Here is a 20,930-nt window from a genome sequence, read left to right on the forward strand (position 1 = left end):
AGGCAGACTGTAATTTGACATTATCATTGTGTTTTAATCAATAAATAAAGATTGATCTTCAGTATGGTGATGGTGTATTGGATGACTGCAGACAGACAGGTGGTAGATTTGACAGTTTTATTCAGTATATCTTCACACATTGTTAGAACAGGCTGGTTTAGTTAGGTCACACACATACGTACATCCACACATACACACTCACTATTAATTAGATAATACTAATAATTAGCATCATTATCATCGTAATATTAAGGGATTTTAAAGACTGATCTTTTCTCTGCTTCCTTCGACTCCTCCGACAGAAACCTCATGCAAAAAGGAAGGACAGAAGAGAAGAGATAACGAGAAAACATTCTTTAGACAGAGGGAGGGGCTCCTACGAGAGAAGGAACATACTTTAAGTTTTAGTAAATTAAATCATTTTGTCAAACAACACTGGTGGCGCTGCTTCAAATCTCCTCATAGAACAAGTGAAAGTTGATCAAAGGGTCCAAAATGGTAAAAATTGAATGAGGCCAAAAGCCAGAGTTGTCAAAAACGTTGACTGGGTTCACGTTTCAGGGTCAGTGCAGGTTTTACAGGACAGCACTCTGAATGACTGGTTACCCAGATTAGACTGATGTGACAATATCTAGGAATCTCAAAAAAAACTTTAGATGTTTCAGCTTCTGTTGAAACTTGAAGCCTTAACCTTTATTTTGTTGGGCTTCTGAATCAAAGTGGGTTTTTTCATATTAATGGAACCACCTCATCCTCACCTTATAGTCTCCTCAGCCCTCTCTCTCAGAACTAAGGTTCACATGATGCCCAAACTGATGATGTTGACAGCTTCTAAAAAAAACACACACCTTTCGGATCTCTCCAAACAGCTCTTGCATTGGGTCTAATGATGGATTTCCATTTATAGCCTGGATACCTGCAAAGTGATGCACCATTAGCAACCATAATCAGAACTTGTGATGCTGTTATTTCCACATAAGCTGTTGCTTTTCACCTGCCAATGATAATGTGTCTGAAATTCACCCAAGGTGCACTAAATACCTGCAGGCTCCACCTCTTCTTCTACTCAGCTGACTTGTATATTTCCTCCCATCCCTCCCCAACAATCTGATGACTGCATTGCAGAAAAATGCCCAGATGTAGTCTTCAGTCACTGACCTTTGTGACTAAGTTAGCATACTGCTTCACAGTACAATCAGATCACCAATGGGGGGCAGATATCGTGGTGAGAAGACAAGGACATAATTTGAGTTACCACAGAGTTGAAGGTGGGATCACCCATTATGAATGTTGAGCCGAGGCATCATGTTGGACTGAATCTGTTCCAGTCTGGGTCAGTTAGTGTTGACAGTCGGATGATAAAGTGTGTAATACGTAAAGATTGTAATCTTGAGTCTTTTAGATGCAGATCCAGAACATTCTTATATAATTCTATTTCCAAGTGAGGAAGTAGAATATTCGCAGTTCTCATAATGCAGTTGAAATTCATGAACACTTATTCAAGCACTTGAAGATCCAGTCACCACTTAAGTGTCAAACACTGTCAACCTCATACATTAAGAAACACGCAAGAAAACATTCCACCGTAAAAGTTGACAGTAACAACAATGTAAAATAAATTATTTCTACCTAGCTATACTGGAGGGAACCTTGACTAGTGGAGCTGATCACTGGTAGAGGTTGATAAACTAAACTTTATTTGCAGCCAAAGTTTCTAAAGAAGTCTGGAACCTTTACTTTAAGAATTTCAAAGGTAACCTGAGGACTAAAGGTAGTCAAGTAATCAATTATAGCTTTTAAGCAATCATACTGGGGTCAATTTTGGGTTGAAACCAAATCTGACCTGTCAGTGTGAATCCAGTCAGTGTGAAACTCCGAGAGAGGACTGTTGTTCAATGTTTTCGTCCACCGACATTTGATGAAAAACTACAAAAACTCAACAAAAAGAGGGAAATAACGGGTTTCCAAAAGTGAGCTCGGCCCTGATATCAGCCTCGCGTACAGGGAGATCATCTCAGCTTTATCATTAGGTTGAAGATTTAACCCCTAAATGCCTCACAGCCCAATGAGTATCGATATCTTGAGTGTCACAAACTTCAGTGGGAGGTGAACCCCCAACCTTGGCAATGCTGGTGCCTTGCAGAACCTATTAAGCTATGTAGGAACTCACCCTCACTTTGTGACTCCAGGAATTCTGCTGAAGTTGTCCCGACCTACCTTGTCGGCTTCTACTACAGTTTCATTCTGTTTTGACCCTTACAGACGCCGTCAACCGGTGCTGTGAGATCATTTAGATAAAAATCCTGAATGAAGTGACAGATGTCGCATCAAAACCAGCTGCATTCCCTTCATGAGGCTGATCCGAGAGCTGAGAGCCTTTGGGAACCCGAGCTACAGACAGATTTCTGACAAAATTTCTCCAGTCATTCTGGTTGAAAGTTCACACCCACACAGAGCGGGAACAACTCTATCTAATGCTAAGTAGTAACAGTTGTCAAGTAGAAATGGCACTCTGTAACCATGGAGATATATAACCTTATTAGTTCAGTAAACAAAAAACACCATCAACCACAACATCAACCACAACATCAACGGCTCGGTGTCACCTTTGAGCTTTCTCAAGGAGGTCCTTCAGCCTCGACGAACTCTCAGTCCACAGGCGCAAATTTTGCCTGGATTCAATCGAACAAGGTCGTGTTTTAGACCTCAGTCTGAGATGAATCAAAGACATCATCAGAGAATCTCCTGGACTGCTCCAAAGTCTGGATCGGCGCAAAACCAGATTTCTATGTCTGTGAATTTACCCACAGAGGTTTAGAAAAGGAAGATTGGATCGTGGTTATCCATCCGTGTGTGAATCCAATCTTGTGCACATTGGTTGCCAAACTGAGTACCAAGACGTCCAGCAGTCCAGAAAATATCCAGCTGCCAATCAGTTTGAAACATCTGTCCACTCCATCACGTCCTCTCCATGGCAGGACATTGCTTTTGTCATAATGAAGTCCAACATAGCTTTGTCCATCATGGGCATCCGTATGGGTCACTATGTCAGCGAAGACACACCCATTGTCCTTTTGCAATCAGTCCGTGTTGTAATGCAGCATGGACACAGGGTTTAAGGATCAGTCAAACAGACTCAAGGTCTTTCCATCGGAGAAGGCTGAGTTAATGATACAGGTGAATGACACAATCATCAGGTGACCACTGCTCCACAGCGGTTGCCATAGTTACACAGGGAGCCTGAGAACATTACTTTCCTCCTAACATGATATTGCCTCAAGATGTCATGTCTTTACTTTCAAAAGCCCCATTCCAACTGGATTAACATCAGAGGGGAGGTGGGGAGTGAAACATTCACTGTGCTCTTTGGTGATTTAACCAATCATTCAAGACGCCATTTTAACCATGGTGAAATTACAGAAAATGGTTTGTGATAGACATGGACATTCAGCAGGACAAAAGTCACACTCCCTGTCAGAGTCATAACTCAGTCAAACCTGATCACTAAGTCAGGAAACATATATTGATATCATTCAGTGTGAGTTACGTGTCCCGAGGATATGTCCATCACAAATAAAGGTCCATAAATCTGCTTAGAAATCATACAAAAAGATGTTCCTGTATCTTGCAGAACATGCCTGAGAATCATCAGGTTTCTAAGTGTTTTTTGTATCAAAGTGATGGTTGTCTGTACATCCAGTGGGTCTTCTGCAAACAGCTAGTAGCTAATTCACTTTTAATGGCGCCAAGCTGCCAAAATATAAGGTTAAAAAACACAGAGCTCAAAATCATATTGGTTCCCAGCAAGGCCTATAAATTGGTGTTATCATGTTTCCATCTATCAGGTTAGCGATAACATTTTTGACGTCCTCAATTTTCACACAAAAGTCAAATTTCACACCAAGGTGATTTGTAAATATGTAAAGTAAAAGCAAAAGCAGCTCTTGCTCAAGAGATCCACTTTCAAATACAAGGACATCACTCTGGATGGGCTTTAAATTACAGGAGGACCAGTAGGTCATTGTGGCTATAATTATTACTGGAGTGGGGCTGATATATTTCCCACATCCACCAATCACTTACCAGAGCAGGTAATGTTGAAATCACCCCTCCCCCTCCCCTACAGGCATAAATCCAGTCTGAATAAGATGTCATTTGAACATTCCCACTTGAGGAGTTCTGGTTCAAGCAATTATCTGCAAGTACAATCTAATAACGTCACTGCACACTCTTTGTCTCATTGGCTACACGTTGGTTTACTCTGGCGTCTTTTCCAACACACTTTCAACATCTGGTTTGGATCAACACACATTTGTGAAACTTTTCTAACACAGCTTTCATGACAAGCTGCAAAAAAACAAGTGCACTTTGTGGAAGCAGGTGTAAGAAAAGGTAACGCACGTCTCACTAACTCCTATGTTCAACCTTTAGTCCCAGTGAAAAGAGAGAGTGGGAGAGCCTCTTGCTTCAAGGAAATATCTGTGAATGTTTTGTTGAACAGGTTATTATCATAATGTGGACAAAGATAACAAAGATAGCATTTCTTCATTGACACAATTAAAAAGTATTACAAATGTGTGATGCCATACCTTCGTCAAGCATGTTGGAAGTGACTCATCTGTTAAAAACTGCTCTTACAATCATTTTACTGCTGTTGTTGGGTAAAAATGTCAGATCTCCAAGGTGTTGACTGTTTTCTTCTTCACCCTGATGCATTTCTCAGTTTGTCTGGAGGGTTCAGGACAGATTTTTATCAAGCTAATAGTGTGGCAATTGCCCAAACGACAGGGCCAATCACCTGAACTGGAGTAACAAGGTTCTCACCCAACAATGACAATGCGTTTCTTTGCTATCAACCCTTCCTGAAGCAGCTGTCCTGAATTTTCTGGAGGGGGTTATTTACACACAGACTCTTGCTGATGAAAAATATTGCTCTTCACTAATTTCAGATGCTAAGGTGGTTAGAAATACACCAGCATGTACAATACAAATGTTACTAACACTCTGTCATTGACAAAATATACTCTACCTTTAAGTCTTTCTGTCACAAAATATCAATATTGACACGCCTATCAACCTGACAGTGTACAAATACATTAATATGTAATATACAACAATGGCCTAAAAATAAATTCTAATGACTCGGCTTCTGTAGTTTTTAACGATTTATTGATTGAGGTTACTGTCATTTTGAAGGCCCTGAAAAAGCTCGACTTGTTTGGTGATTTTTGTAGGATGATGTAAATTTATTAAGAATTCTGAATGACAAAAAAGGAGAGGTGTCTATGAATTGAGAGATGCACAATGTGAAAGGTAATTTCAGAGTTTAGACAGGGACTGAAAGTAGCTTCTGTGGCGTCTGTGTTGTTGCATCTGACCTCAGATTCAGAGAAAGAGACAAAGACGGGAATGATGACGTGCTCTCATCTCTGTTCTGTTTGGTGCTTTGTTTCTGTCTAACAGCGCCCATTGTTTATTCCTATTTATGCAAAAGCTTTTCTCTGCTGAAAGGCCAACGCACAGGAAACCAGCCGATCCCTCCGCCCTGAAACCTTCCATATAGGATCAAGTTGCCACGGTCGCATCAAATCTGAGAAGCTGTCTCTCCCGTTTCATAAACTACCCACCTAATTCTGCTTTCCTGACAGACTTCTTCATCAAATCATTCCCTCTAATGAATGAATCAGTCTTCCCTCTGTCAGTCAGAGTGAATCATCCTCCTACATCAGTCTCTCTTCATTTCCAAAACAGCCAATTTGTCCCCGGCACGTTTCCAAACCCCTGTCAGTGCCCAAGACAAGCGAGGTGTCTTCTGCTAAATCTTCAACTATTTAAAGTTGTTCTTTTCTTGTTGGTGACAGATAGATGTAAGAAACACTATGTACTTTCTGTCAGAGGCATAAAGCAGACCAAGGCGACCACGTTCGCAGTCTTTATGTGGGACGGAAAGCGGAGATGGGAATGATTCTGACGTTTGTGACTTGTGAGCGTGGACGTCATTGGACCACTCGACAAAGCTGTATGACTACAAAAAAAAAAACAAAAACCTGTGCATGGTCAATGCAGCTCTATATCTATTATACCAACCTTTAATTACTTTGAACGACAGATTTTTGATGCTGTATTAAAGTGCAAAGTTTCAAAAAGATCAGAGTGTCAGAGTCTTAATTCATTAATTACTTGGATGCTGATGTGTGAGCGCTATTTACAAGTTGGTAACTGATAATTACGGTACCTCCCATAAGACATGGACTCAGGATTAGCTTTGTGATTAACAACCTGCTTTGATATCTGTCAACAGACCTGAAAATGAATGATTGATGGCCAATTTGCATCTCAGTCTGATCCTCACTGATTTTGTTTTCAGGAAGTTCAGCTTGTTAGCTAACCACAGCATCCTTTAAAATCTGCTGCTGGCTGGTTAGCAAGCTTATAATGACTAGTAGTTCAGGTTAAAGGTACCCTGTGGATCAGTAGTAATGCTATGGAACAATATTTTGATGAGCAGGTTCCCATTTTGGTTTACATTCACATGGGGATGTACATGGACATGTAGCACATATGGCACTTCCATAAAGTTAGGGTTCTTGTAAGAGACAGAGTAAAACAAGAATAGTTAAAACTGAAGCAGGGTCCACTTAGAAAAACACAATGGCATCTTTCATCAGATCTTTTTTCCTCTGGTAAACGTAAAATTGGAGGAATATCCCTTTAAAATATGAGGAAGGGAATTGATTCAACATATTTTTCAGGCTTCAAGGATACAAACAACGAGCTTTAGAGACAGACTGAATGTAACTCCACAGGGTACATTTGACCGACTCTTCTGAAACTCTAAGTATTTTGGAAATTAGAGCTAAAGACAAGACAGTGAACGGTGTCACTTTTAACCTCTACAAACAAATCCAAATTATTAGGCTGTTCACTCTGACTGACAACATTTCTGAATTGATCTACAGACACGTCGAAGCAAGCTGTTTCAGGTCACTCTCTGATCATACCCTCTGGTGGAGATTTAGGCATTCCTCATAAATAGACAACTCTCCAGTGTTACTCTGTTGGGATCAAAATGGAAAGCAAGGGTCCTAATCTTTCTTGAAATTTTACAAATAGCTGAAAACAGTTCTCAAGTGGTTCTATAGAGGCTGTAAAACTTTATCAACCTTGGATGCAATCTGAGTAAACACCTCTCCTCCTATTTAAACACACCGGTACTCACCATGCAGAAGCCTGGAACCACGGTTAATTAAAATTTCAATTCGCAGTTAGAGTTGAGGAAATGCTTCCTGTTGAATCTCTTCCTGTGACCCATCCGGTACCTGTGCTGGTCTGACTAACAGCTGCTGAAGTAGCAACATGTATTGATATGATGTGACTCATCAACATCTGCGTTGACAAACTCCCGGTTACAGAACAATTTCCAAAAACAGTTTTAAGGGTGGATGCCATAATTTACTTTCTCTTCATCCCTTGTTTGGATGACGAATGCTGTGATCTTCCCATTGATGTCAATCACACTGTCTCCATGACAATGACGACTTCTCCACTGTCCTCTGATGTTGGTGTAGTGGTGGAGGTGGGGTTACACAGTGTAAGTCCTTCCCCTGTGGTTATCTGACCTCTGGCGGGGCAGTCCACACTATCATGGAGATCAGTGTTTCCACCTCCTTTTTTATCCCTCTCTCCTCCTCCTCCTCTCCTACCATCTTCCTTCCTTTCCCCCTCCTCTTCTTCCTCCTCCTCTTCATCATCTTCATCCTCTACCCGACACCTGCACACCTCGATCCCAGAGTCACCAGTTAGTCGTCGATGTCTATACTGGCTCTCATCAGCTCCCATGTCATCTTCTTCATCATCATCATTGTCCTCCTCCTCCTGCTCTTCCTCTCCATCCTCCCAGTTGGGAGGTCCTGGTTCAAAGACGTCCACACAGGGGGAGAAGAGAGTCTGTTTTGGAGGGGACTGAGTGGCACGAGGTGAGGGGGAGAGTGAGGAAGCATGGCCAGACGACGATGCACCTTTGTCGGACTGGTGCAGAGCTGTGAGGGGGTCCAGGAGTAAAGCTGGGGCTGGGAGGGAGGAGGAAGGCAGGGCTGGAGGGGAAGGGAGAAACGGAGGAGAGGGAAGGGATGCAGGTGAGGATGGGGAGAGGGCTGAGCGGGGTGACTGAAGAGGAGCAAAATTTGATTCCAACTCTATGGTTATGGCTGGGCAGGAAGAGGAGGAAGAGGAGGATACAGGTGTTGGGAAGGTGAGCACTGGGGCAGGACAGTGCAGTGTACCTGATCTTGAACCAACACCAGAGCATGATCCAGAACCAGATCCAGAGCTTAAACCAGTCTGGATATTTGATGGTAATGGGCCGATAATGTCTGACCCTGACAACTGAGACAGGACCAGACAAGGACCCGAATCAACCAGTGCTGTATCTGGATTTAAACAAGATTCAAGAACAGCTACAGCCCCCAGGTGTTTGGGCAGATCTGACATGGGGCTGGGAGGAACCAGGGGAAGACCTGACCCAGGTGACAGCTCTGGGTTCTGGCAATGGGATAATGTGGGTGAAGTGGGTGCTGCATCTGTAGCTAGGGTAAGGTTTGAATGTGCGGGAGTTAGAACATGGTTGAGTGAGGAATCAGGAACGAGGGTGGTTTTAGTTTGTGGGTCTGGCACTGGGGTAAGGTTTGAAGGTATTGGCTCTGGAGCTTGGGTAAGGTTTGGCAATACTGGTTCTGGAGAGGGGATCAGGTTTGAAGGTACTGACTCTGGAGCCTGGGTAAGATTTGGCAATAGTTGGTCTGGAAAAGGGGTAAGGGTTGTGGGTACTGCTTCTGGAGATTGAGTAAAGTTTGTAGGTACTGTGTCTGCAGCTTGGTTAAGGTTTGTAGGCACTGGGTCTGGAGCTTGGGTAAGCTTTGAAGGTACTTCGATTGAAGTCTGGGTAAGGTTTGAAGGTACTGGGTCTGGAGCTTGGGTAGGGTCTGAAGGTGCCAAGATTGGCACAAGGCTAGGATTTGGGTCCAGGGTTGGGAGACCAGCAGAGCCTGTTATCAGGGCCAAAGTTCTTCCAACATTTGGGGACAGTACTGAGGTTGGGCTACTAGGAACGTTGGATGTATCAAAAGTTCTTGTGAGATTGAGGGTTTCTGGGGTTAGGTTGGCTGTGGGTCTGTCAGAAGTGCTATCTGTTGGGGTAGAAGGGCCTGAAGTGATTTTCGGGGCAGGGGTAGTTTCAGGGCACTCAGATGGGTCCTCAATACTGATTATTTGGATGGTGGGGAGTGCTGTGTCAACAGCACTTGGAGTAGGGAGTGTACTTGAGCTACAGGTGCTAACTATTGGGGTAGATGGTGTTAGATCAAGCTGTTGATTTATGGGGGACGTAGTTCCAACAGGAATGGCAACCTCAGAACCAGGAGAGGGCAGAGGTTGAGGGGAGGCCGCCCTAGTAACAACGGCCACAGTAACAGTCTGGTTGGGAACCGGTGAGTCCGTGGCAACAGGTTCCTGAGCTCCGGCAGCGTCTGCTTCGCTGACGTCAATGACCACCGTGGCAACCATCCTCTCAGAGGCAAATCGTGTCTCATTTACCTCTAAGCAGGTTGCCCCGGCGGTGATAGTTTCCATGGTGACATCAAGAGTGAGGGGCGCGGCCTCACTGGGCGTGGAGGCGTGGCTTGTGTCTGTCTCATACGTGACAGGTGCCGATAGGGAGGAGCTACACGGAGAGGAGGGGCAGCAGGAGTCGCAGGAACAACTGGAGCTACAGGAAAGATTGAGGTATTACAGTTTCAATTATCAGTTGTTCAATGTATGTAGTGGTACAGCAGAAGTTAGGAAAGTAGTAGTAGCATAAGTATTAATAGTAGCAATGCTAGGAGTCTTAGTAGTACTACTTGTAATAATTAGTATTCATAATAAAAGGAGTAAGTCGTAGTGGGTATTGCCATAGCAACACATGTAGTAGTAGCCTCAGTAAGACCAGTACCTCTTTAGTAGTATCAGTCCAGTTAATGGTATTGCATTGCCAGTGTTACTAGTGATACTGCCAATATTTGCTGAAGCTAACGATTCCAGTACTAGTTACTAGTGCTTGCAGGAGCATTACCACCAGTACTCCCAGTAGCATTAGCAGCATTGTTACCTGTTATCAGAGCTGAGTGAGGAGGGACCATCGCTGAGCGGCCGGTGCAGCAGTGGGCCATGCTGCGTGAGCAGGTGGGGGTCGACAGTGCGGGGGGGCTGCGGGTAGCGTGGGGTAGTGAACACAGAGCTGTAGGGTGGAGGAGGGGTCGACGGCTGAGCGGCCACCTCCTCATAGGAGGGCAACTTAAGAGACGCCAGGAAACCTGAAAACAGAAAGGAAGTGAGGTTAGAGCAAAGTCGCATAAGCTCATTTGGATTTCCTGTTTTAAATGACTTTTTTTAAAGTAATTATGGAGCATTTCTGCCATCGTCAGATAGTACTCAGTGGAGGTGACAGGAAAGTACTGGATAAGGACGGGTATGACATGCAAGAAAGGTCCCTGGCCAGATTTAAACCATGAATGTTGTAGTTTTATGGTCAGCGTCTTTAGGTACGGTCACATTACACATCAGTTAAATAACACTGCCCTACACTCTACATTACCAAACACAGTGCAGCAGTGTTTCTATTGGTTGACCGAGCACATCCACAAAGTTGAACAAAGGTAAATTCTGAACTGTTAGTCTGACAGAGCTGGTTGTACTAAAACAGGACTTGCATGCTTGAATTCCTCTATCGTGCTGCCCTCAATAGAAGTGAATGGGAGACAGAGCCAACATTTGTAGGACGGAGGTGTAATGTGACCATACCTTAACACCCCGAGGCCACCGGGGCGTCCCAGTTTGGGATGAATCTGACAGCTGCAAATAAGTACTTAAATAACACAGTGACATCATGTCCTGATATTCCTAGCAGCTGATGGTAGGGAGACCTCAAATATCAGCTGTAGCAGATACAATATATCATATATCATATCTATATATATATATATATATATATATATACATATGTGTGTGTGTTTGTATGTTTAATTTTTTTGTTGTTGTATATAACTTGATTTATTGTCTTTTAGCATTTACCCAGAACACTGGGATGACTGAAATATTCAGGGGAATTCCCCTTTAAGACGCTCAACTGTAGATTTCCACTCGCTGACAAAACAACTGGCTGCATTGTATCTTTGATGGTTTTAATCCATCCACAGGGAAAAATCAATTTCAGGAAATACAAGTTTTTAAATCAATAAATTATGAGCTGTAAGTCCTCTCCAGCAAAGTTCCTCCAACTTGTGCATGACATAATGGGAACAAACAAGTTCTACTTTTGAAATTCAGCAGATTTCCCCTTTAAGGAAAACTCCACTGGCCTCCGAGCGGTAAATTTCCACTGAGTAGTCAAGGCGACGGATTAGAAAAGCGGTGTGTCACTTGACAGCCGAACGTCAAACACATACACACAAAAACAAAAAACAAAACAAGAACTGGCTTCATTGTCTTGATGTTGACAGACAGATGGACGGTCTTACTGAGGTCCAGCATGGAGGAGGGGTAGGAGCTGGCTCCATGGTAGGCCAGCAGGCTGATCTCCCTCTGTCTCTGCTGCTGCTGAACTCTCAGTTTGGCTCGGCGGTGTCGGTAAGCACAGCAGCAGCTGAACAGGATGAGGACGGTCCACAGCAGCCAGAACCCTGGACATAGTATTACAGATGTTATTAAAACAAAGACACTGCTGTGACTCAATGGTCAGTCTGGAGATATCTGTAGGCATTAAAGTCTTCATCTCATTTCTTTCAGATTCTACATGAAAGTTTTTTTGAGGGCACGTCCAGACTGCAATTGATTGAGATCCCCCTTACTCTCTTATTTAACCTGTTAAGTGTAAATCTGGTTATATTCTATATTTTTTTTAGCTCTGTCATTTGGTTCAGTTAGCTACACAGCTGTTTCACTTGGGTGTAAATATTTACCACCAACTAATCTCAACAGATTGTGTGAACTTGTGTGGTGGAACCTGTTTTAACTTAGCAATGTGCTAACCATGCTAACAGGGAACATGAGTATGACCAACTTACACCAGAGTTCGTAGTAGTAGGTGCAGCAGCCGGTCTCTCCGCAGCAGTGTCCCGTCTCACACAGGTATCCTCCATTAGCGTTGGCCCCGGGGCAGTACCGTGGTCTCCCCAGCAGGGGCAGGCTGCCACCGGAGTGGTACTCCATCGCACCCCTGCTCTGCCCGGACTTAGCCCCGCGCCACCGCTACCTGCTCACCACTAGCCGCTAACTAGCCGTTAGCAACTAAACACGTGATCCTGGTCAGAATCCAACTACATTTTTAGCTAATTTGTTTTCTAACTGAATTTTACTTCTGGAGGGGGGCAGGTGTTTGGTGCACTAGCTCTTAGCTGCTAACCCCAAGTAGCCTCAAAATGAAGCTAATCTACATTTTCAGAGCAGGTGGGAATACTTGTTTTGTTTGTGCTTGTTTGAGCTCATCACCAGAAAGATTACAACAAGATAGAAATGATTCAGGGGCCTATGGTTGTAGCTGCAGGTCTGTTAGCAACAAAATCTGAGTAGCACCCCTTACAGCTGCAGACTCTCTGATGGTTCAATAAATCTCAACTAGCAAACACAGGTAGTGGTGCTGATGACTGACGCTAAACACCACAAGTACTGCAGCTGTGGTAGAGTACCGGCTGGTGGAGTGAGACAGGATGACGGCCAATAGGAGGGCCTGAACTGGAGAGAAGAGAAAAAGAAAAAATACAATAGTTTATTGATGAACAGCACGACAGTACGTCACACACACACACACACACACACACACACTGAAATGTCCACTACTACAGGCCTATTTGATATTCGTCACTGCACTGGCTCAAACCACGAGCCGACACAATGCTCCCTCTCTGTCCATGTCACACACACACACACAAGTTTGTACATCTATACTTGTGAGGACAATCACTGATATAATGCATTCTCTGGGCCCTAACCTTTAAGGATAAGTTCACTTTTTTTTCAAGTCTGACTTCCAACAATACTCACATGCCCGTATGTGCAGTGAAAGCACTGTTGGTCACTTAAATTGCCCAGCCTCTCCATACTGGCAGCAAAGATGTGCCTTTCTAAAGCAACTTCATTGTAAGCAATGTAATACAAAATCCACAGTCCCCACTCTGTGCTAATGTGATATTTCAGGCACAGCTAATATGAAGCTTCAGCAGGTAGGACTTCAATCAACAGAAAATGAATGGCCAACTTTTTTCATAATTCATTAATCCTTTGTCATTTTTCAAGCAAAAATGTCAAAAATGTGATGGTTCCATGTGAGGTTTGAAACTGTCAGTCAGACAAAACAAGACATTTTAACTGTTTTATAGACCAAATTATTAATTTATCTGTAATGAAAATAATTGTTAGTAGCATCCACTTTGTGATCAACTAACTACCACCAACTAAATCTTGATCCTAAATCCTAAAACCAAGTCCTGACCCTTAAACAGCTCTTTAAATGTTCAGCCCTGAGTGAAGACCTGCCAAAACGTCCTCCACACTATAGTCCTCACAATGACAGACATACGAGCGTGCGCGCGCACTCGCGCACGCACACACACACACACACACACACACATACACACACACTACTGCAGAGTCAAAACAGAGTTCAGTTAGACTCACAGGAAACGTTGGTGGTCTGTAAAGAGTTTCTCACAAGGCCAAGTTTTGCCTGCATGCTGCAGTGCTGCACACACACACACACACACACACACACACACACACACACACACACACACACACACACACACACACACCCCGAAACTGCTATGAAACGACTGCCTTTGCAGCGTGGTAAACATGATGGCTTATGGTCAGTGAACGCAGCACACACACATAAATATATAAATATCCAGTAGTACATAGAGGCCATATGTGGACATATTGTACATGTGTGACAATATAATCAGTTCACACACATTCTGGTTTTATTTTACTCCACCGGAGCCTGTGTACACTGACTGAATGCAGTATTCACTGTATGTATATTATAAGTGTGTGTATTCTCAGCTGCCCAGCCTGCAGACGAACCCTCCAGCTGTTGTTAACGGCAAAATCCCCCGGTAGCTAATAAACAAAAACAATCGTACCACTCCGTCTTTCCGTCCATCCTCTTCCGCGTCCGTCTGCGGGCCTCGCTGCTGTTGTTGTCGGTGTAATTACTGTTCGTCCGTCCGTGTGTTGGTGCTCGGCACCGCCGGGGCCTCCTCTCTCTGTCTCTCCGGTTCCCCGCCTCCTCGCTCTCCCTCCTCGGTGCGACCCTCCGCCAGCCCCGCCGCCATCAGCGCCAGCGGCTCGTCAAGTCCCCGCGGCACGAGACGACACACTTCCGCCTTGTCGCTTATGTTGGTTTCAAAATAAAAGCCCGTACCGAACCGAACGGTCTCTGCCATTCGTTTTCACATACGAAAATCGTATATATGGTCATGTACGAACATTTATATTATATCACGGACTATATATGCTCACATATAAGGGCAATTATTTTGTTTGTAGCTTATTTTTCACAACTCTATATGCTAATATGTATTACAGGACTTTTACAATGATTGTATGTGCTTTGTCCATTAGGTGTCAAGATGAGCGACGCTGTTTATGACAAATTCATTCCCCACCTATGTCATAATAAATTCAAAATAGTCTCATCAGACAATTTTGGTAGTAGTAAAAATTAGTCATTGTCAAAATCTGTTGTGTTGTGGTTTCAGAATGATGGAGACAGAGAACAATCAGATTCAAAATATGATGCAGACTAAGAATGATTTCTTTTCTTGGTCAACTTTCATGTTTTTCCAAAAGATGTGCAAATGGCTTGATACAGTTACAATTCCCCGGGGGAGCGTGTCCCTGAATATCGACTTAAGTTAGGGATAAGCCCCGAATTTTTACAATCCCTGGCTCCGCCACTGTTCACTTTATTCCTTATTCCCATGATGCTATATTTGCGCAAACAAAGGCACAGCATTAAAACTACCTTAAACCGAGCATAAGTAAAGTACTTTAATAAATGTGATTCCACCCTTGACGAAAAGTCATGTAAAAAAAAAAAGCAAAACTTTTATTTTGTAAAGAAGAATCGAATGTTACTTAAACCGGATATTCCGCGCGTGGGTGTTTTTTCAAACTCGACAGACCCGCCATTACAGCCGCCAGCCAGTGACAGCACCGAGCCCTGCAGTGGAGGCGCACGAGTCTGTCGTGAAATAACCGAAGAAAATAACAGAAACTGAACCTTCGTCTGTTTTTTTGTCTTCTAACATTCACACCAATGACAACATGTTTACGTTATTAAACAAACACATATTTATATTTATATCCTGGAGGTGGAGGAGAAGATTGACAAGACGAAGCGTCAACACGACGGACACGAGCTGCACAAACAGGCCGCACGTTCATATTAACGTAGTATCGATAATAAATCGTAGTAGTGATGATGAAAAAAAAGAAGAATGATGGATTCTCATGGCGGACGCACTGGCATCTGATTGGCCCGAGGTGACAGGCTGCGGGCCAATCACAGTGCACGCTGCGAGAGGCTGCCGCTCGTAGCAACAAGAAGGAACTTTCTTTTCTTTTTTTAAATCGAAGCTGCAGGAAAAAAATAGTTTGAAAACTCAAAGTTTCTGTTTAGCAACATGTAACTTTTCTTCACTCTCTCTCAGTTCAATAAAAGTAACAACAGACTCCATTAAAAGTTCATGTCCGGTATTGAAAGTAGGTAAATATAAGATCTTTAGAATATAATTTATCACACTCACTTTTGTTGATATTTACAGCTGAAGAGATTCATCATAAAACAAGTCAACAACCCTACAAATAACACTTTATCATTTAAAACAGAAACTAAACGTGTGATCTCCTGTATTTACACATTTATTGGTGAGTTGAACCTTAAGTTTTTGGATATATTGAATGAGCCCATTTAATATAGTATCTATCTATCTATCTATCTATCTATCTATCTATCTATCTATCTATCTATCTATCTATCTATCTATCTATCTATCTATCTATCTATCTAAAAAGCCTAATTATCCAGAATATATCCAGATGTGGATTCCACATGTGACAGATGAAAAATTCATGCCAATCATACTTTAAATCTCTGAGTGTGAATTGAATCTTTCAACAGGTATTTCTAGTGTAAAAGCAGGGAATTCTAATATTTACAATAATGTTGCACTTGTTGACACATAATCTTATTTAAAATGATAAACATGACACTCCCTTCTCATTCCAGGTGATTGACAGACGTGATGTGAAAACAACAGTCAGATTTACCATAAGAAGAACATGGGGGTAAAAAAATGTGAGTGACAAATTCAACTTTTGTACATTATGAGTTAAAGTGAATATTTATGGAGGAGTCAGACTGAATAATGAGAATATTTTCTTAGCTTTTGTGCAGTTTCCAAACTTTCCATGATCAAAATGAACTTCAAAAGTTTTCAGGACTTTCCAGACCAGTAGAGAAACCTGGATCAGGAGACCTGGAAGTTATAAAAACATTATGAATCCATCACTCACTGAGTCCAGACCATGAAGCTCTGACTGCTTCCCAGTTTGGCTGTAAATAGAAACCAGCTCAAAATAGACCCAGATCTGTTCATGCTGCTGCCCTCTGGTGGTGACTGTGTTTACAACAACATGAAGGAATCTAAAAGTGCTGTCTGTTACAAGTTAAAATAACCAACGCCACACAACATGATGTGCTGATGATGCTCTTGTGTTTTGCGCAACCATTTTTTTATTTTAAGGAAACCTTAACTCAGACTTCACCGTCTGCCGTCCGCCCTTGACAACAGTTAGTTCAAGGCTGCACAGATTTGGGCGAACTGGCCCTTTAAGGCGCCGACGTTTCGTCAGTCACGTGACGCAACCTGAACACCACACGGGTCTACAGCGCATCATGGCGGCCGGGCGTTGATGAGAGGATGATAAACACAGAGAACAGGTGATGTATCGGGTTTTTTTCCCCCGCGGTGTCTGTGTCCGGCGGTTAGTGAAGCTGTCCAAGTTTAACCCACTTAACTTCCGGATAGAACGAGCCATTTCAGCGAAGCGCGCGGAGACAGGAAGCGGGATGGTGCGGTTTAAACTGAGCAACAGTTTGATTCAGAAACTAAAGATAGAGATATTAATTTAAGGCGGGGAAATTAACGGAAAATTAAAAAGATAAAACCGGTTCTCTGATTGTTTACAGCGTTTATTGTTGTGGTGGACTAGGAACAGTCTTTATATCCAGTCCAAGACGAGATGCAGTTGTATTAGGTCCAGTCTGCTCTTCACCGATAGAGTAATGCCTGCTCAAAAACAAAACCCTCTCCCTGTTAATCGAGTCCAGATCACTAGTACATGTAGTGGTTTTCTGATCTAGACTTGGTCTCATGTCATGTGGTCTAGTGGGCTTTTTTGCTTTCACATATCTGAAATAGAAATGTAGAAGAGTGATGCTTGTTCGTTAACTTTTCTAACTTCTCATTCCTTTATATCCTGTTAAGATGTATTAATATTATTAACAAAATTATTATTATTACTGTCAATGAACTGCTCCCTGCTTTATGACTGTCTCTGTTTGACATCACAGCTGAACGATGGGAAGAGAAACTGAAGAGGAGGCATCATGAGTTCCTCAGAGCAGGTAAGTAAAACTTAACCTGTGGTGCTGTTAATGTTAATCTGCCGATATCTGAGTCAGGTAATCACGTCAGTATCAGCGAGATCGATTCATTGGATTATATCAGTGTGACATCATTGCTGGGTGTGGTTACAGGTGCCGTTTTCGAAGGTGCATCCTCCGAATTGGGCCACAGCTCTTGTGATGTCATTCCACATCACTCACCCTGTCTTTGTATTTCTGTCTGTCACCATAGAAACGGAGAGGCAAACAGAGACCCAGACCTCACAGCTGTCAGTTCTGTGACAAAGCCTTCACATCAACACAACACCTGAAGGACCATCAGAGTGTTCACACCGGAGACAAACCGCATCACTGTGACCAGTGTGGAAAGGATTTCACTCAGTTGAGCAGCTTAAGAACTCACCACCGAATCCACAGTGGAGATAAACCGCACCATTGTGACGAGTGCGGGAAATCTTTCACGCAGTCGGGAACATTAAAGCTCCATCAGCGGCGACACGCCGGTGAGAAACCGTACAGTTGTGAATACTGCGGAAAGAGCTTCACCGATTCATTCTCATGCCAACAACACAAACACATCCACAGCGGTGACAAAACTTTCCAGTGTCCACTCTGCTCCAAAGTCTTCCTCACGCAGTCCAACCTGACGAGACACCGGCGTCTCCACACGGGAGAGAAGCTCTATCCCTGCGAGCTGTGTGGGAGGAGCTTCAGCCATTATTCCTCATACACAGTCCACCAGCGGATCCACACCGGAGAGAGACCGTACCGGTGTCGCTTCTGCGACAAAACCTTCACGTCGTCAACCAACCACTCCGAACACGAGCGCGTCCACACAGGAGAGAGACCGTACAGCTGCGACCGGTGCGGGAAGAGCTTCAGTCACATAACAACGTGTCTGCTGCACAAACGGGTCCACACCGGAGACAAACCGTACCGCTGCGAGCACTGCGGCAAAAGCTTCATCACGTCCTCCAATCTGTCAAGACACGTCCGGACTCACACCGGAGAGAAACCGTACTGGTGCGACCGGTGTAAGAAACACTTCACGTTCTCCAACCAGCTGAAGAGACACCGCTGCGTCTGAGCCGAGATGGACGAATATGAGAAGCACATTTGGTTGTAATTTACACCTCATCATACACTCGGTACAGTCTAATGTACAGTCACAGTCTACTGCAGTGGTTCCCAACCTTTTCCAACTCATGGTCCACTTGAAAATTGGCTCACATCCGACCCTGTAATAATACGGAGGCCAAATAATGTTTTCTCAGAACACTTTTTATTATAATGAAGACGATCAAACATTCAGAACTGAACTGAAGCAGGTGAAGTATATAACAAGTATACGATCTGGTCTGGCCGGCGACAATGTAAAAGTTCCTATCATCGTATTATCACAGTGATAGGTCTTAATATGGGAAATAAAAAACAATGAAAGAAGTTTTTTTTTTTACATTTTTAACAGTTTACTTTTATATCAGGGACAATCCTTTGTTTTACAGGTCCTCAATTTCATAATAATTTTGTAGGATGATTCATGATGAGACCTGTGTCATTTGGTATTTAATATTAAGGCTTAATAATCAAGTGATATTTCTTCAAGAACTAGAATCACCTTCTCCATTAAGGTTACATCCCTGTTTATCCAGTCATATCAAATACCAACTGTAATTTCTGCATGAAGTCACTTGACCTTTCACCACCAAAATCTAATCAGTTCATCCTTGAGTCCTCGTGGATGTTTGTGCCAAATTTGAAGAAGTTCCCTCAAAGTGTGTCACTGGCGTGGAGGAATAAAATTGCGTGATGTTTTCTGCTCCTGCACTTTGAGGTTTTTCTCTATGATTTATGAAGCTAGAAATATTTTTGTCTTTAAGACGATTCTCATTTAATTATTAAGTGTATAAATGGTCAGAAAACAGTGAAATATCTCCACTATAACTGTTTATGATCAACCAACTGTCCAGAACCTAAAGATGTTGCGTTTACTGTCACATGCGACAAAGTCCTGTGAAAATCTTATTTATTAACTTTATGAATGTATGTTTGTCTGTTTGAGGTCCGTTCATGTGAATGTGTAAATGTGTAAATGAATGTGTTCATTTACCTTTGACTTTTTGACATAATGAACCAAAACCCCAATAAAAAGGCTTTAACTGATATTTATCAGAATATTTTTCTGTCATTCAACCAGTAGATTAATTGATTGATTGCTTCAGTAAGTGAAATGATTAATCAGGTTAATGTAAAAATATTTGACAGAATAATTCAAAATGAAGATAAAATGGAGACGATTTTGAGTTTATAAACAGTTTTTGATTTCAATGTTGGTGACCAGCAGAGGGAGAAGACTGGAGCTGAGTGAGGAGAGAGTGGAGAGGTTGTTGTGGTAATTACAGGGTTAACAAGCAGCTGTAAACACACACACACACACACACACACACACACACACACACACACACACACACACACACACACACACACACAGAGGCACAGGAAGCTAAATCACAGGTTTTACTCTTCACATTCATGTTTTGTCTATAAACTGAGGAATCTGTCGAGCTCACTGTAAACTAACAATCAGGTTTCTGACTGCACCGCCCATCAGTGTGTGTGTGTGTGTGTGTGTGTGTGTGTCTCCTCTAAACCAGATGTTAAACACAAATCACCGGACAGGTTACTGCCCCCCTCCTCCTCCTCCTCCTCCTCCTCTCTTTCCCTGCAGCTGAAGTTAAAGGTCGATTATTGAGGAGGAGCAACTTTTCACTTATTGAGTCGAAGACGACAACAAACCACAGACGTTCAGTTCAGTTCTGTGACATGACGAATAAAAACATCGACTCTTCACGTTTCAGAAGCTGGAAACAACAAAAAATTGACATTTCCTGCTTGAAAAACAACTGAAATGATTATCAAATTATCAAAATAACTATTAATCAATTAATGGACTGAACTCTTTTACTCCACAGGACATAAGAAACATAAACATGTCACATCCAAACACATTTACATCAGAGATAAGACGTCACTTCATGTAATTTCCTGATAATAATCTTGGAGGTTGCTTCAGTCAAGTATTTGACCATTTGACCATCAAACAGAAAATTAATTCAACAATTTTTAATAATAAAATAAAACTGTAATAATAAACTTTAAAGACATCAGCTTCAGGACGTGTCTTTTTTTAACCGTCTTATACATT

General features: G+C 42.7%; 2 protein-coding genes across 3 annotated transcripts; one reads left to right on the forward strand and one right to left on the reverse strand.

The window, feature by feature from the left end:
- Positions 1–114: 114 nt before the first annotated feature.
- LOC111233120 (mucin-2-like) lies at positions 115–14,238 on the reverse strand. Its single transcript, XM_022760877.1, has 5 exons — positions 14,175–14,238; positions 12,099–12,765; positions 11,553–11,714; positions 10,145–10,349; positions 115–9,763 (listed from the first exon to the last, which is right to left on the reverse strand). Exons 2-5 carry the CDS (start codon positions 12,241–12,243, stop codon positions 7,513–7,515), a joined length of 2,763 nt encoding a protein of 920 aa, XP_022616598.1. The 5' UTR covers positions 12,244–12,765; positions 14,175–14,238; the 3' UTR covers positions 115–7,512.
- Positions 14,239–16,974: 2,736 nt separating this feature from the next.
- LOC111233124 (zinc finger protein 675-like) lies at positions 16,975–19,862 on the forward strand. Of its 2 annotated transcripts, none has more exons than XM_022760881.1 (3): positions 16,975–17,038; positions 17,672–17,725; positions 17,958–19,862. In XM_022760881.1, the coding sequence occupies exons 2-3, from the start codon at positions 17,708–17,710 to the stop codon at positions 18,810–18,812; spliced, it is 873 nt and encodes a 290-aa protein (XP_022616602.1). In that variant the 5' UTR covers positions 16,975–17,038; positions 17,672–17,707; the 3' UTR covers positions 18,813–19,862. The 2 variants fall into 2 exon arrangements, with proteins under 2 accessions (XP_022616602.1, XP_022616603.1); XM_022760882.1 differs by lacking the exon at positions 16,975–17,038 and adding an exon at positions 17,138–17,170.
- Positions 19,863–20,930: the final 1,068 nt, after the last annotated feature.

Source organism: Seriola dumerili, unplaced genomic scaffold, assembly GCF_002260705.1.
Source record: "Seriola dumerili isolate Sdu_G_001 unplaced genomic scaffold, Sdu_1.0 BDQW01000372.1, whole genome shotgun sequence".
Taxonomy (NCBI): Eukaryota; Metazoa; Chordata; class Actinopteri; order Carangiformes; family Carangidae; genus Seriola; species Seriola dumerili.

Coding starts and splice junctions, on each gene's coding strand:
- LOC111233120 (XM_022760877.1), bottom strand. CDS start 12,243: ATGGAGTACCACTCCGGTGGCAGCCTGCCCCTGCTGGGGAGACCACGG. Junction 11,715..12,098: donor CTACTACTACGAACTCTGGT/GTAAGTTGGTCA, acceptor TACTATGTCCAG/GGTTCTGGCTGCTGTGGACC. Junction 10,350..11,552: donor CTCCTCCATGCTGGACCTCA/GTAAGACCGTCC, acceptor TTCTGTTTTCAG/GTTTCCTGGCGTCTCTTAAG.